The 17,252-nt window shown below is 45.7% G+C and overlaps 1 protein-coding gene across 1 annotated transcript; it reads right to left on the bottom strand.

Annotated features, from left to right (window-relative positions):
* Nucleotides 1-306: 306 nt before the first annotated feature.
* WNT2 (Wnt family member 2) lies at nt 307-16,682 on the bottom strand. Its single transcript, XM_009086775.4, has 5 exons — nt 16,265-16,682; nt 14,665-14,888; nt 11,433-11,710; nt 8,351-8,615; nt 307-1,433 (listed from the first exon to the last, which is right to left on the bottom strand). The coding sequence occupies exons 1-5, from the start codon at nt 16,342-16,344 to the stop codon at nt 1,204-1,206; spliced, it is 1,077 nt and encodes a 358-aa protein (XP_009085023.1). The 5' UTR covers nt 16,345-16,682; the 3' UTR covers nt 307-1,203.
* Nucleotides 16,683-17,252: the final 570 nt, after the last annotated feature.

Here is a 17,252-nt window from a genome sequence, read left to right as displayed (position 1 = left end):
CCACCAAGGCTGCAATTTCTGAGCCTCATATGCCTGCACATTTTTACAGCAACTTGTTGTTTTGTGCTGATCCCAGCCCAGCATTTGGACCTGGCACAACCTGTAACTGCCTCCATTACAAGCTGATACACTCCAAATCACAGATACACTGTTTTGCAGAAAATATGCAGAAAAAATCTAATTTGGATGTCCCCATCTGAGTGGAAAGTATCATTTTGAGCACATTTAATAGATTTATTAACTTTAAAAGAACATAGATGTTGATAATTTCTTTAGAATCCAAGTCATTACTGAGGCAAGGCATTTCCTTCTCTATCGCTGTTCACAAACATTTTTCCACTACTGTGTATGTGAAAAAAGAGGAAACCCTATCCTTAGGTAGTTGAGGGTCCTGTATCCAGCTTTCACCAGGGTGAAAAAACACTCTCTTCAACCCTTCAGGTCAGAAAAAAAAAAACCAACAACTCAGCAATTAATTATTTTTTAGAAGCTTTTAAGGCAAGTTTTCACAAACATAACTAAGACATTTACTTTTGACTCTAATAGTTCATCAAAGTGTTGTGGCTGACTATATCTCCTGCAGTTTCTTTTGTTTTAGGCCATGGGTCAGTTCCTGCCCCACAGGAAGCCAAAGTGTGCTAATGGTGGCCCGGGCTGTCTCAGGTGGCCACCTTACTGGAAACTCCAGTCCACCAGGGATGAACAAACACCCTTCCAGTAAAGTTTTTCACCAATCTGGCTGCAAATTTTCTTTCATGGGGAAATCACCAACCAGTGCTCAAACTCCTGAGGCCAACTGTGACCTGCCCAAGATCCTTCAGAAGATGTTTGAGCAAGCCTAGCCTACGCGGTTGGCGGTGGTGATCTTGTAAAAGTGCCATATTTTGTATCTTCTCGTGTTCCTGGTGGCAGGAATGAATTGCCACAAGGGTTCTGGGCGAGAGTTACACGGTGGTTGGAAGAGTCCTGGCATAAGTACATCCTTCCAGAGCTGCATCAGTTTATGCAGAGACAACTCTGCAGCAATGCTGTCATGCAGAAATGCAAAGTAAACGCTGCAGGGTTTATATCAATTTTTCAGCAGCAACTCTGCAATGAACAGCAAAGGCAAACCAGGCATAGAAGTAAAAAAGATCTCTGATGCATTGCCTGCATGGACAGGAAGGGCAAAGGCTGTGGTCCCCAGCACCAGCAGCCCGTGTGTCATGTCCGGGACACCCAGGCAGCGCTCTTTGGCGCCTTGCAAGTGTGGATGTCCACCACTTCCAGGCAGTCCTGGCAGCGCACAGCACAGCACCAGTGGAACTTGCACTCGCATTTGGTCATCCTGCTGACGCGGGAGGTGTCGTAGCCCCTCCCGCAGCACATCACCTCACAGCTGTCCATGCCACGCGAGGTCTGGTTGCACACCCGACCGGCCGTCCCCAAGGACCCTGCAAAGGGAAAGCAGCTAAAGTCAGCAGGCAGGTTTTAAGGAAAGACGGCAAGCATATGACAATAGGTATGGGAGACATAATTTGTGATGCATTTGATCCTTTAACATCACATCGCCCAGGATTTGATATCAAGCCAGGAAAATGCCTATAAAGGTAAAATTCCTCCCATATTTCCCCTAGGAATCAGGCCTGGAGATGAGGAGGAAGAAAATGGATGAAATACTTAAGGGTCTGCTTGATTCTGTTAATATTATCATGTTTTGCTTCATCTTTCCCGGGAACTTTCTTCCCCTTGGGAAGGGTGTCTGCCCCCCAGGGACTGTCTGAAATGCGCAGGTGGAGCCTCTTCATGGTGCTCAGGATCTCAGGAGCTTTGCTGAGGAGCTCTGAGTGCACAGGAGAGGGCTAAGAGAGAAGACCACAGAATTTGGTGGCTGCAAGGGACTCAATGGGTAAAGTAACTGTGCTGCCTGTGATTAAAGTCTTGCAGAAGTGAGCGCAGAAGCACCCTGGGCATTCGGTATCACTGCCGTGTCCACCCACAGGCCCCGTTCCATCACTTCAGGTGGCAGCTGAAGAGTTGCTGCTCTGTGTGCCTCTCATCTCTGTGGGGTAACACCAAGGGTTCTTCTCCCTTTCATGATAAGATTAGAAGAAATTAAATTATAGCCTGCTGTAGACAGAAAGAGAGAGAGGAACCATACCACACCTTGTCATGTTCTTCAAACTCTCACGAGGAGTAGCTGAAATGCCTGTGCCTATATCCACATGGCACAAAATGGCTCTGTAAGGCACGTCTGAGTCTGAACAGTGACTGTACCACATAGGAGCCACTGTTCATCTAACACAAACTGATTTTAGGGTACATTTTAGGATCAATACCACAGTTGCTGACAGATTATTACCACCAAACTGAAAACTTCATAAAAATTAATTGGCTCACCTAATTTCCTATGTATTGCTATTATGAATCAAATGCAGATATATCCAAAAATTAACATTCTTCTGACATTTTCTATAGACCTGATTACAACTCCATTCTCTTCTTGGGCAAGGTGATATTCTTTAAGTAATGGCTGTGGTCAGTAAATTAACTGGAATGATTTTACAAAGTGTATTTGCAGGTGCACACCAAACATGAACTATTTACCTTCTTAAGGAAAGCTAATACATGCAATCATTAATTAAAATTTGCATAAGCTAGGATAGCAAACCAGTCTTAATTAATAAAATGTAAACTGCAGTTAAATTGTAATTATTAATAATTTAGGTTGAATAAATTCCAATTTTCAAGGTTTTCCCCCCTATGGTGAATTTATGGTTGTATGCAGTGATGCTGCTGTCTCAAAGCAGTTTATAACATACAAGTCTTCACTGTCCCTCCATTCCTTGCTGCCCTCCCAGCATCAGGAAGACTTCATATCATATGGGGCTGACCCCAAACCACTAATGCAATGAGGGGTCTCAGGAACTGGTCCAAAGTCACCTTCTCAAACTGTGTTTTTTTGTGGGACCAACACATGATCCAGCCTCTCAGCCATGGGGGTGCAAATTTTCCTCTTTTTGCATCAAACTTAGGACAGTCTTCAGCTGCTGTCCTGGAGAAGTGCTTCAGCCCCCAGAACACATCCCAGCTTCCCTCTCCCATGGCCTAGATTCCTGTCCTTATTTAAATATTTAGATATTCATAGGGTAGAGGTATTCACCTGGAGAGCTTCACCATGGACTGGCTGGTTCATGTCTGCTGCAGGCAGAGCGGAAGGGTGTTCATGGCCCCCAGCTGAGCACAGGGCTCCCAGCCCATCCCGGAGCCGCTCCCAGCTGAGCCCAGCCCTGCCGCAGGGCTCCTGAGCTGCAAAGGTGCTGCTGCACCAGCCAGCAGAGATGGGCAGAGCCACCCCCAGGGAGCTGGCACAGGGAAGGGAAAACACACTGAATGGAGCAGAAACTAGATCCTGCACCCTGATGAATCCCACATCTCCTTGGGGTGTGAGCATGTTCATGCTGCTGCCTATGGACCAGTGCTCTGCATAATGTCCTTGGGGAGGTGGCTGAACGGTACTTTAAAGTAAACCTCTGATATTTGGGGGAGCATCTCCGCTGGCTGTAACAACCAGTGATGTGGTGCACCAGGCACACCCTGCACCAGGAAACCAGCAGTAACTCCTGCTCCTGGCCTACTGCCCCTAGAGCCAGTGCTGGCACCTGGAACCCCTGCAGGAAGGGAGCAGAGGTGCCCCCAGCAGTGACCCACATGGTCACACACTACTCCCAGCAAGCCTCAGCCATGCAGTTCTCCCTGCAGAGCCAGCTGCACCAGGGGAACTGGCATAACAGGCATAGCAGTGATGCCAAGAGACCTCTCTCAGATCTTTTTTCAGAAATCACTCCATGATGGGGGAAGAGAGACTTCCAGTGGTCTCCAGTGCCCCCAGTCTAGGCAAGGCTGAGGAGTCAGGGGGATGCAGAACTACATGATGTACCTATGGTCCCACAGGAAGCCTGTGACAGAAAAAAAGCCAGATCCTGCTTCCCAGCCATCACACTCTCCTCCATCCATGATGCTGTGCAAACAGCTGGGATACCAAAATGTGAGTTCTGCTGTTTGTGTCAGCCCACAGCAAAATCTATCACATCCCAGACTGTGCAAAATACAACCAAATTCACAGAAAGGGTGATTAGACATCGGAATGGATTTCCCAGGGAGGGGGTGGAATCACTGGCCCTGGAGATGTTTAAAGAAAGACTTGGTGTGGCACTTAGTGCATGATCTAGTTGACATGGTGGTGTTTGCTCAAAGGTTGGGTTTGATGATCTCAGAGGCCTTTCCCAACCTAACTGATTCTGTGAAGAACTTTTAAAGGCACTTGTCCTGCTCTCTCTGTTCAGACCAAATAAAACATTACAGAGGCCAAGCTTGTGACCCACATGATTAGCATTCTGAATCAGGAATTCACACCAGTGGAGGAAAAGCAAAGCTGCCCTCCACCTCAGCACAACTCCCAGTCAGGAGCAGAGGGGGTTGTATTATTTGGCTGCTGGGGTGAAGGAAGACCCATGCTCCCCCACATCCATCACGAGCTGCCCAGAAAGGTTTGACCACATTCCTCAGCTGAGGCACAAGTTAGTTTCCAAGTCCAATGTTCTTATTTCCAGATGTAAGGGGAAATCACACAGAACTAAAGGGCAACCTAAGCAGGATGCACCCACTGATTTCAACAGGAGTTTTGCCACCAGCTTTGAAACTAAAATTATTTCAGCCATTAACAGACAGTCAGAAACTGTTATCATCTGATGCTGACCACAAAACATCAACATTTACTACATGACTACAACAGGGGACTTAATTGTCACAGATTGTGACAAAAGTGAAAACAAGCTCATACAATGGCTTAGTTTTTGAGCAAAACCAACCTTTTTTAAAGTTCAAAAAGCATCTTCAGATTCTCTGCAGCTTCTCTAGTGAGAAGGAAAAGGAACAACAACCAGCAGTGAGGAGCCAGACAAATTGCTGCGTTCCTTGGCAGGCCTGAGTGATGAAGGCAGCAGAAGACACTGCACAAAATAAGGCAGAGTTTTCTGCCTGCTACCTGCAATGCACTTCCTCATCATTTACGAGACAGGAGTAGGTTTTAACTTGTAAAAAGTTTTTGTACAACCTCTTTGTTTTTATTTCAAATGTTGGAACTGCCATGCCTACACACATTTTACCTGCAAAAACATCCACAGCTTTTCATCCTGCCAACTTCACAGCCTGTACACCAAGTCCTTTCTTTTTAGTTTGCACAGTTATTTTTGGAAGTCAACATGTGTTATGTTGAAAAATATTTTCTATCCATTCCTAAAGCCCTAAAATATATTTATTAGTATATGAGAGCTTTTTCCTTCTACTTCTTTCACACACACATATACACAAACAAAAGCAAAAAAAAACAGTGCAAAACCAGTGAAATCCCCAATGATAGTTTCCTCACACATATTCTGGTGGAAAAAAAACAATTGAAGGAAATGTTCACAGAAAAATTGCTCTGGACCTACTGGACCTTACAGACAACACCCAGTAGAGAAGGGCTGGAGAGAACAGGCAGTACACATTGGAGGCAGATTTCTCTGGAGGGGCTGGGATTTCCCAGGCCAGCACTGAAGAGATGGCCATGTGTTGATAAAAACAACAGTTTACCTAGGATGACTTTTAAAAGCTCTCTGGGATGTTCTATCTCTGTTTCTATCAAATTTTGAGTATGAAATTTTGAGCAAAACTTATTTCAGCAGAGTCGTATGTGCAGGGTTAAATGAATTCTGAACACTTCTGAAAAATCTTTGTGAAATCTTAAGGCAGGGAAAGAGGTGGTCAGGTTATTAGATTGTCTTGGCATTGAGTTACTATTAGTGATTTCCCATATTATACACCTCCTGAAATCAATTACTCCTCTTTTCCTTTCTAGAGTAAAAAAAAACGAAAAAAAATCCAACAAACTACATTTTGGGGCATTCCATGCATGTATGTCCAGCTGCCCCCTCAGACAGAGTGCCAGACCCAGGGTGGAAGCTCCAGTGGGGAAGAGAAGGTATCTGCTTTTTTCCTGGGTAGGCTGCTGATGGCAGAATCCTTGAGCACTTTAAACTCACTGGTTCCTATGTGTTAGCACAATCAAGCCACAGAGCACACTGGCTTGGACATTTTAGTTTGTGAAGTTGTCTCCTGGTCAAGCCATGATGCTTCATAAGGTTTTCTCTGTGAATCCTTCATTCAGCTCCAACACTAACCAACCTCCAGATAATTTTTTCCCCTGAAGCCCTAAATCACTTGAATTCCCTGGAGAACTGTAGGCAGAACTGTATTCAGTGACATACTAAAACATTGTGGAATTACATTCAGCTGGCACTGAGATGCTCCCCACCTATTTCCAAACTCTGACTTCCATAATCTCATTTCATTTGCAGTCATTTAACAAGACTGGCACTCTGGAATGCTCAACAGGGCAAACCAAAAAATGAAAAAAATGTGGCGCAGCTGCCAAAATCATCCCCTTCCAAAACCAGACCAGGTTTTGTTTGTGTGCTTCTTTCTTTGCTCCATACAAGCAGCAGGGCATCCCACATCCCAACAAAGGTTTACTGCATTTTTCTAAAAATATGCTCTTCCAAACAACCACATTCTCTGAATTCTGAGCAGCAAAGAAACACACCTCAGCTGCAGCATTATACTGATCTGAGCCAAAAAAACATATCAGACTTTGCCATCTCTGGGCAGGCTTGTCAATGTCTGGCAAATGCATGTAATACACTGCGGTGAAAAATGCCCGCTCTCCTCCACAGTAACAAGACTGACAGATGAGATTAGGCTTAGTACAAAGAGATTATTAAATGGCTTTTTGACACAGAATTGGGGAGTGTACAAGTTCTTCTTCCAGGGAAAAAAAAAACAAATTTTTACAATGAATGAGGCAACATCAAGAGATAAATGTTTTGAAAAAATCCTAGTCTGCAAAACTAATCTCTGCATGATGCCACAATACATCCATTTATTCACTTGGATTAGACTTTACAGTATCAGCCACTATTCAAGGAATGGTATGTGCTCATGCAGGTAATAAACATCACCTGCCAAAATAATAAATAACATTTAAAATTATGCTGACGACTCAACTAACCAGAAACACTGTACAATGTAATTGTACTGGATGAAATTCTGCATTCACTGAAGTCAACAGTACATGACCACGAATTCACATATTGTTCTTATTTAAGTACAGCTGTTATGCAATGTTTATTCCAAGCAAACTTGGACTGTAAACATGCAGCAGTGCCAAAAAGAGTTGAGCTGCATTGCTATCCAGATACTTACAGATTTGTCATATGGGGTGCAATCTGGTCCATTATAGAACCTATTAATTAGTTCCACAACTTCTCTCATACATTACTCAGTCTGCCTCTCTTTTCCAAATGTCTGGTTTTCTAGTTGCTAGTTTGTAATTGCCATATCAGGAAATACTGTACATGGGTCAAGTGCAGTTAGCAGGTTTCCTGGGGCTTGGCAGTGCCTTGAATTCTGTAACACTGCTAAGTGTGCCTCCATAGAATCTCTGAAGCAGGAAAATGCAGTGTTAACAGCAGCACCAATACTTTATCTCTTCCCATGGGGGCTGGCACAACTCTCCAGAAAATGTGTTGGTGCTCATGGACAGAGCCAACACTGCCTCGAAAAGAGGAATAAACAGCTGTGTCACTCAGCCAAGAGTGCTGTGTCCCACCCAGCTCTGCTCTTCCATCCACCTGCACATCCTCAGCTGCCTCACCCCACGTTACCCACAGCTGCCCTGACTGGTGCAAGCAGGGCTGGATTGTCACAGGCTGTACCTCCCACATTAGATGGGGACAGGCGTGTCTGTGACCAGACTCCAAAGCCACAGTGAGCTGTGGGAAGGTGCAGATAAAGGAGGGCCCTGCAGTGGCAGCATAACAATGTGGAAAGGAAGCAATGCAACAGGAGGTGGCATCACTGGGACTTGGGGCAGCTCTGGACTGAGCTGTGTGGCCCAAGAGTGAGTGTGGCTGTGCCAAATATGGACCTGACTCCAGAGCACAACCCAAACTTTTACTGAAAGCAGCTTTGCCTTACAGCATCTCAAGGGCTCCATGGCATCTGGCAGAAACTGCTGAACTATATTAGAAAAACTGGCTGCTGTACACCTAGAGATATCAAGGAACTATTGTTCTTGTACTGAGTCCTTCCAAAACATCTTCTTTCCTCTTTCCTCCTGGTTAAATGCATGGATTTATATACATATATATATATATATATACATACATATATATATATATATATGTATGTGTGTGTGTAATAAAATTTTTGAACTTTGAAGTACATATGTCTTAAATAAAAGCATTCGCATGTAATGATAGAGGCTTACCTACATCCCTGTCCCTGATACAGTAGTCTGGAGAGCTCTCAAAGTACACCAGGTCATTCTTAGTTGGCTTCTTAAATTTCTTATTAGCCACAGTGAAACCCGTGCCATCTTGATTCATGACCACCTGAATTGCTCCATTGTATTTCTTCCACAGATAATCTCCTGTTTTCCTGAAGTCTGCCATGGCCAGCCAGCAGGTCCTTAGAGTGCAGGATCCACTCACACCGTGACATTTGCACTCCTGTTTCAAAAAACGCTTCACGGCCTGTTTAGAAATGCACAGGTAAATATAAATATAGACAGGTAAAACAAAGTGTAATTAATTGCTTCTCTGCCCTTTCCCATCCATCCTGTAGTGCCAGGCCCGCGATGGGTCTCCAAATTACGGTCTGTAGTGACACCCACTGGTAGCATCAAGTCATCCCCATGTGGTTGCTCTGCTCTGGTTGCTAATCCTGCGGCTGGTGAGCTTACTTTCCTGCTCCTGCCAGCCATCCCTAGGATCGGCGGGGTCTCTAGTGCTGGGACACAGACTGGACAGGAGCAAATAATCAGAAACGGCCAGAATCATTCAGCCCCTTGGGAGGTGAAGGTGCCCCCTTCCCCCATTGTTCCAGCAGCAGGATCACCACGCTGACCATGCTGACCCTCTGCAGCTCATCTCCATGAAGTTGCCCTTTACCCTGAACAGCATTTTAAATATTGCCCAGAAATTCATAGGCATTTCATATTTAAATTATTTTCAAAAGACTGTGTAAAGCATTGTACCTGTGCTAGGCATCAGATCTATGCAGAATTTTAAAATGCAGTATGCTTAAAATGCTTATACAGATTTTAACAAACATTTTAGGATAAGACCTTCATTAGTTTGCATTGGAGAGATCACCCTTATCATTAATTTAACATCTGGATAGTATTAAAGCCATTTCAGCTTCATCTCAGACATTTAAGCTATCTGTATGATGTTGGAGAACAACAGATGGGTTCATAGACAGTAAATAATTCATTCCTAATTATGTAGATATGGATATTTGATCTATAAATATTACGCCTTAAGGGTTCATGAAATATGAACTTTTTAGAGTTTGTTCAAGAGGAATGTCATCATGGGAGGAAGGCAAGAGAGAGAAAAGCTCCATGATTAGAAGTGAGACTGATGCACAGTGGGGCAGCCTTTTTCAGTCAAGCACTTCATAATAAAGTGAGAATGTATTGTAAAACCAAAGGACTTTCAATTTTCTTTCCAACTTGTAAATGATATGAGTACTTTAAAGGAGTCACTGGCATTCCCACAGCCCCATTTCATTGCCATATCACAAATCTGGGATTGAAGCAGAGGCTTGGTTTTAATTATCTGAGCAGGAATCAACTTAACTAATTGTATGTTAAAACAATTTTCTGGAATAGTGGAAGAAGCACATAGGAATATGGTCTCTTTTTTTGTCAGTAATGTTCCTATACTGATATACAGCATTTTATGTTCTATGATTCATATGAGAATATTAAAAATATTTGTCCTATTATTTTTTTAATTAGCACAGTTGGAATAGTCTAGTTTTAAAAGACATACATCAACACCTCTTTTAGGGAAAAGAAAAAAATTAGGACACACATCGTCAAAATTCCAGGATTGTGGGCAGCTGAGGTGGTGAGATCCCTGCAAAGCTAAACCTACACAACTGCACTGTGAATACAAAACAGTGTCTCTGTCCATAAAGCAGGTCCTAGAGCCTATGAGAACATATTCATTATTTTTAATTGAAGACATTTAGTAAAATTTCTTTATCTTTTTCTAAAAATCTACCTTATCAGTACAACCTTAGTATTTGGCAGAAGTGTTTTTTTAAAACTTAAAAATAATAAGATGCTCAAATACTACAGAAAGTACTTCCCATCATGGAACTTATTCACCTGTAAAAAAAAAAATCTTTGTGTTGTAGGAGAAATATGACCACAGTACTGCATGTGCCTGTCACTGATCTGAAAAGCCTCATCTGCCTACATTACATATTAATTACACCTACTGGCAATAAGCAGGTGGAAGAAAGATGCTGAAGTACAAAAATTTTTCAGGAAAATCATCTACTTGCAGTACAAAAGTCGATTAGAATACAAACAACTTAATTCCTATTAAATATACGTTAAGGAAGACATTAAGGAAGATTTTCGGTATTAAATATACATAAAGATAAGACACAAAAAGTCTCTACAAATAACTCCAGAAATGCTTGGTCTAGCATAATGGTTTTTTCTGTATTTTAGATGTCATGGGAGCAGCAAAGTTTTAACATGCTTTAAAAAATGAAGCAGCATATTCCAGTTTCATGTACCACTCTTACTTTTTATAGCTACCACCACAAAATGTTAGTGCAGATATTCCTCAGCCATCACACCAGAGGTGGGCAACACACCTGGCAACTGCTCCTCCTACTCACCCATGATGTGAAGGTAAAGACTTTTTTAGTTGAAATTCAGGAATGGCACTTTCATACAATGTTTAGGAAAGGGGTTGCAGGTCATGCTCCGAGGCCATTCCCTTTTGGAGGGACATGTATTTGGGATTTTTTTTTTCCTTTAAAAGTGAAGCAGTTACCTTTTATCTCTGCTCACTTGGTGATTAAGTTTACCATATACATACAGAAATGGACAGAATGGGATTTTTTTTGACAGTTATTTTGGATTTGCTCTTTGTCAAGCCTGTTCTTCAGTGTGATCTTCAGCCTCTCTTAGGAATTTGTATTCTGTATTAATGAAAAAATAAAACTCCTGCTTATATAAGTACTAGGCTCAAAACAAAACCTCCATCCTAAATGATCCTGCGGCTTAGACTCCTGCTTAACTTCCCACACAAGGAGTGACTGAAGTGACTGGAACAGGAATACTGTTAGGCAGTTGAAGTCAGTCTGTAGATCTCTGTCACACTGAACCTCCAAGGAAGATAGAAACAGAAACTCAGGCTCCTGCTCTTCCTGTATTTCTTCATAACTGCTGAGACCAGACAGCAAGGGCCAAGCATTAACTGCCCCAGACACAAGAGAGTTGTCCAAGAACATCTCTAGGCATCTATTGCATGGACACCCACCTTCCTTCCAGCTCTGTTGTTGTGAAGGTTCATCAGTGCCCTGGCATCTTTTCCTTTTCGTTCTTTTGCATCCACAAACGCTCTGGCAAATTTAATGCCATAGTCAATGTTATCACTGCAGCCACCCCAGTCAAAATGGCCTTTGCTGTCCTTGGCAGAGCCTTTCTTCTTGGGATCACAGGAGCAGGATTTCAGCTCCCCTTGGCTACATGCCCTGGTGATGGCAAACACAACCCCAGCAGAGGAGATGGCATGTACAAAAGCAGATTCTCGACTACCTGAAACAAAAAAAGTTGCTTTAAATATCATTGGGGAGCTACTTTGAGTGGGTGCCCTATATCCAAGACAGTTAGGCTGGACTTTTCTTGCAGAGCAAAAGATAAACTAGCTGAAATCACACAAATACACATTCCCTGGAGCCAGAATTAGTCATGGCTTAAGCTTGGACCCCTCCCTGGTAAAAGCTCATCAATATAGTGTTAGAGCTGGAAAACATTAAACATTTGCTTCTGATATTGATTCATATACTTTCATGGATCACTTGTTTTGTACAGATATGTGAATAGGACAGCTGGTATTCCTATCATGTTTCACGAATTTAGAAGAATATATGAAGTGCTATGTGAGAGATAAGTTTAAGAAAATATTAAACAGGGACACTAAAACAACACATATATTGCAAAATACTGCAAGTTACTCTTGAAACTAGATTTTCCTCTCCTGAAGCTCTTGGAATAGACTTTTCTGCTTAAAATGTGCTAGGGAGAAAATTTGGGTGTGATTTTCTGAAAAATAAGTTAATATTATGTTTTCTGCCTAGAATCAAGCCTGTAACTGTAATTCACAGAAATAAGTTCCATTAAATCAATGGCACTGCTTGTGTCATGCTTGAGGCAGGATTTGGTCTGGCAGCTGTGACTTCTTCATGCCAGCTGCTCTGGCAGCTTTCCCATCTCCTAACCAAGATACTTTATTTTACCAAAGATTATCTGAATTTCTAGACTATATCTACTCATAGGCAATCAGGTACCTATTTCAATGTAATAACTGCTTTTATTTTAAGATGCAGTAGTTTACAATACAGAGCTCCATTACACTGCCACAAATCTATTTATGGTAATGGAATATTTTCCTACTTTTAAAGTTTTTAGCATAGGAATAACAAGAAGTAGATTTTTTTGTGCAATATCTAAGACAACTTGCAGTGAGAGAGACCTCTTTGCAGGGCTTGTAAGCCTTAGGTAATGTTAGCACAGTAAAAGAGGATCCCAAAGACAAATGCTAACAGTGACTTTTCTGTAGAGGCAGAAGTACACCATAGAACTTATTAAATAATATTTCAATTGCAGTAGCACCAAGATGTTTAACTTATGAATAAATTAATGCTCAACTTCCACATGCTGTGCGAGTCTTTTGCAAATGGCAACTGGGCAAACCATGCCTTCCCTACACTGCCTTCAAAATCAGGCAGAAGTTGCCATGGCTTGTTAGAAATCACGCTCTTTTGAAGACCTATTTCTGAGAAAACTTATTCAGAAATATCAAAAATTTGCAAAGTGTTAATTAAAAAGAAACATTTGATATTGTTGGAAGAGAAAAGTTTTATATGAGTTTATTGAACTAATCAATTTTATTAGAGCACTATCAAGCTATATTTCCATAGCAATCACAGCCTGATCAGGCTCAGTGCAGAGCTCAAAAGCCTGATGCTGTCATTCTCTCACATGAGCCAACAGTGAAAACTTCACTTTTGGAAAAACTGCATTTTTACTTTTTTTATTAAATAGCCTCATCATTATTAGGCTATTCTGCCAGACATGTTTTCCTGAGTATCAGACAAACCTCACTGAAAACTTCAGCCTGTGGGTGACGTTACTGGTTACTCACAAATAATTACTAAGGGAACATGAAGCTGGTTACGGGAACCAATGGCTCACCAGCAGCATGGAATGAAAACCCCCCTGCCTGGGTCAGCATGCCCAGTGTCTGCCATCCTCCCCTCTGTCCCCACCAGTGGGGCAATGGTCCCAGGGTACTTTCCTACTCCCCTCCTTGCAGGTGCCAGGCTGCTCACAGCTTAGAATGATGCCGGGACACTCCAGGGACACAGGTGCCAGGGCAGGGTCAGCCACACTGGCTGTGCACCAAGGAAGGCCATGTGCACAGGGTGTGGCACTTGGTGAAAAGAGCTGCAGTCACCAAGAGTCTCAGCAGGTTTATCCCTCAGCTAAGGACATTCTGACACAGTAACAAATCCCAGCCATTTCTTAGGGTCAAAGGGCCACATCTGAGATCCGAAGACTCACTAGATGCCTTATTCCAACCTTTAGATGACAACACCTCCCTGCTTAACCATCTTCCCTCAGAGTGGGAAGCACAATATTGCTCCCTTAGTTGCTTGGGGTCTGCACAAGCCTGGCTCAGCTCTATCAGATGTGTGTGCCCTGCCTCTCTCTCTCTCGGAGCCTGACCCGAAATGCCGCAGTGCCTGGAGGGCAGTGCTGCCCCGGCAGGGCTCACCCCGCAGACAGCACAGCCCTGGAGTCACTGCACCCTGGGGCTGTGCTTTCCCGGAGAAACGCCCCAGCGGGAATCGGCCTGCAGGAGGAATTCTCCTGCCATCCCAATGCACGGGGCTCCTGTTTGCACTTGAGCTGCCCCTCTCAGCAGGCCCCATCCCGAGTCCTGAGGCTGGGCTGTGATGGAAAGTCTTCTATCCTGCTGCCACATGCTGCCTCAATTTCCCTGTAGGCCTTAATATGTGGGTTTGATATCCATTATATATATAAAAAAAAAAAAAAATAAAAAAAAAAGAGAGAAGTTGGGAGCTGCAGAGCTGGCTCCCAATATGCCAAAACCCCACGTTGTCTCCTTGATTTGATACAGGTTTTTAAGCAAAACAGATGTTCACGTTATCATACATGCTGTAATGCTGTCTGTGAGACCCTAAAATAAATTTACATGTACTCTTCCTTTCCTCCTGAAACGTAAAACCAAGCTTCACCCTTGTTAAGGATGAAGGGTACAGGAACATGGCCACCACTTCTCATCCTTCCCGCACACTGCCCAGGGGGTGCCAGCCCTAAAACAGCCCCTGTCACCCTTATGAGGAACACTTGTCCCCTCACGCCGACTCTCCAAAGCCCCTTTTACCCTCGGGCCGTGGGCGCGGGGCTGCACGCCCCACCCAAGCCCGGGGCAGCCCCTCCCTCAGCGCGGCCCCGGGACTCACTGCGCAGCAGGACGCGGCCGAGCAGGCGCTGCCCCCGCTCCAGGGCGTTGCAGTCCCAGCGGTGCCGCCGGAACTGGTGCTGGCACTCGGCCGTCCAGGCGGCCACGCCGCGGCCGATGGAGAGCATCGCCTCGGGGTGCCGCCGGCACAGCTGCCGCTGCCGGCTCACCAGGCCCGGCACGTTGTCGCACATCACCCGCGACGAGCCCACGGCGCCCATGTACCTGCGGGAGGGAAGGGGCAGGGCAGCACCGGGGGCCCGCGCCGACCCCCGTGCACCGACTCCGAGGGAAGCGGGGTCCTCAGCTCCCCGGAGCCTTCCTCCGGCGGGTCCCGAGCTGCAGCTACCTCTGCCTTTTTGGTGGAAATCCTTTACAATTAGTCATCGACCCTGTGTTTTTTTAATTACGTGAAGCATTCAGGAGAACCCCAAGCCCTGCCATTGCAGCTCCGTGCAGCACTTAAAAAAAAAAAAAAAAACCAACAAAAAAACCAAACCTTGAAAAAATTAAATTACATCATCTATATCCAGATGGTCTCTATTAGTCCTGAAACGTTTCGAAAGGTACCCTTCATAAAATCCAAACTTCTATAGGTGTCTTTTGAAGGGATCAAACAGAAGAAAATGTCCTTTTCTTGAATTTTCATTATTTTATACGATCATGAAATCGTTAATGCCGTAACTTTCAAAAAATATACAGTTACGTCGCATTTAGAAGACACCATGACAAAAAGCCATCACAGTAAATAACGTTTATACGACTTAGGACACAGATAGTCATTTTATTGAAACATGCCCAGCCTGATAAATCGGGCTTTGATCGCGCGTTAGCCAGAGTCAAGGTTAAATGTGTTCCCCAGGATTACAAGAAGGGGCTTAACTCCTCTCCTATACCAAGACTTTCCAGCCTGGGCTTGTTTGGGGTCCCCAGTTTGAGGGGCAGCTTTATGTTTCCATTCTAACGCGTTTTGCAGCGAGCTGCCCGAGACGCCCCACGCAGACACCAACTATCACTTGAAGCCGGGCCCGCCGGGCTCTCAGCCCTCTGCTCTGGCAGTTTGCAGTTCAGCGAGGACTGTGAAGGAGGGAGGGGCGGGGGAGGGCGAGGAAGAAGGAAAAAATAAATTAATAATAAAAAAGTAGCGCCGCTGTAGCCAATTCCCAGAGCCGCCGGGGCGCGGATGGGCGGCTGCCAGCAGCGGCGGGCGGCAACCCGCGCCCGCGCCCCTCGGGCGGGTCCCCCGCCCGCCTCCCTGCCCTCCTCCCGCTCCCTCCGCGGCCCCGGGCGGTGCCCGCTGCCCCGGCCGGGCCGGGTCCCTCCGCACAGCTGCCGAAAGCCCGGGGAGCCCCCGCAGTTGCTCTGAGCTTATCTGGAGGGGGAGGTCGGAGAGCTGGGACGGGGTGTGGAAGGAGGTGCCGAGACCGTCTAAATCCCCTCGTTTTAAGGCCGGACTTTCTGGATCGGAGCAGCTGGGAGCAGCGAGCTCCGCTTCTGCGAGACTATGAGGGAGAGGCTTCCTCCACCTTCCCTAAATCACAATTAATCCGACCCCACCTTCCCCAAGAGCAAATAAAAACTTCTGGAATTGCACAGCTTACCACCATGAGGAGGTGACTGGTGGGGTCGCCCAGCCCAAGATCAAGGGAAGAGACCACCAGATCCCAGGGAGAAAGTTCATGTTAGAAACACTTCGGTCCACATCAGGTCAGTTGCGGGGGGCAGAAGAAATCCCATGGAGTAACAAGGACGAGCAGGGGCAAAGGCAGCTTGGGAGCTACTTCTTCCCCGTGGGTCAAAAGCACCTTCGCATCTCTACGCGCGATCGCGGGGCTTACTGATCCTCTGCCGGGACACGGGGGATGCTAGTTGGTGCACCGCTCTGGATTCCTCTCGGTTCGCCCTGCACCAAATCCCTCAGGACAAAGAGTTCAGCCCCGCTCTCATCCTTCATCTTTACCCCGATCCAGCTCTTCCCTGCAGTCACGGCGAAACTGAGGGGCTGGTGTGGGCTGCTCTCAGACTGGGTGGGTTCTGCTTTGGTTGGTGTTTTTTTTCCTCTGAAACTCTGATGGATGAAATGATGTCAAGAGACACTGGGGGAAGAGGAGGAGGTAACACCTCTGATTAGGCAAGGAATCCCGAGGAGCCAGTTGCTTTCTAATAACCCTACAAGCAGACAGTGAGTTCAAACCCGCCAGCAGATGCTACGCGACCTGCTGCGGAGCCGGCGGCGGCCCCGGCAGGCTGTTACAGACCGGCAGCACTCTCGGGGTTTGGCACGACGGCAATTCATGGCTCGGTACGCGCACCCGCGAACATCGAGCACGGAACGGAACCGCGAACCGGTGCAAGCAGAGAACCAGAGCAGTCCCGGTACAGGGTGGACACCGCCCGGCCGCCTCCTCTCGCCACGGGCCTCGCAAAGCCGGGCCGGCTTCTCCGCGGGCACCGGCGCGCCCTCGCCCCGGGTGTCCTTGCGCAGCCCCGCACCGCGGGGACTCCCGGCCCATGGGCTCCGACAGCGGGATAGGCTTCGCGCCCATCGCGCTTGAACCCCGGGTTGGGGGAATCCGCCGCCGCCGCACC

The sequence above is a fragment of the Serinus canaria genome, chromosome 1A (genome assembly GCF_022539315.1).
Source record: "Serinus canaria isolate serCan28SL12 chromosome 1A, serCan2020, whole genome shotgun sequence".
Taxonomy (NCBI): domain Eukaryota; kingdom Metazoa; phylum Chordata; class Aves; order Passeriformes; family Fringillidae; genus Serinus; species Serinus canaria.
This window is presented reverse-complemented; position numbering and strand designations above follow the sequence as displayed.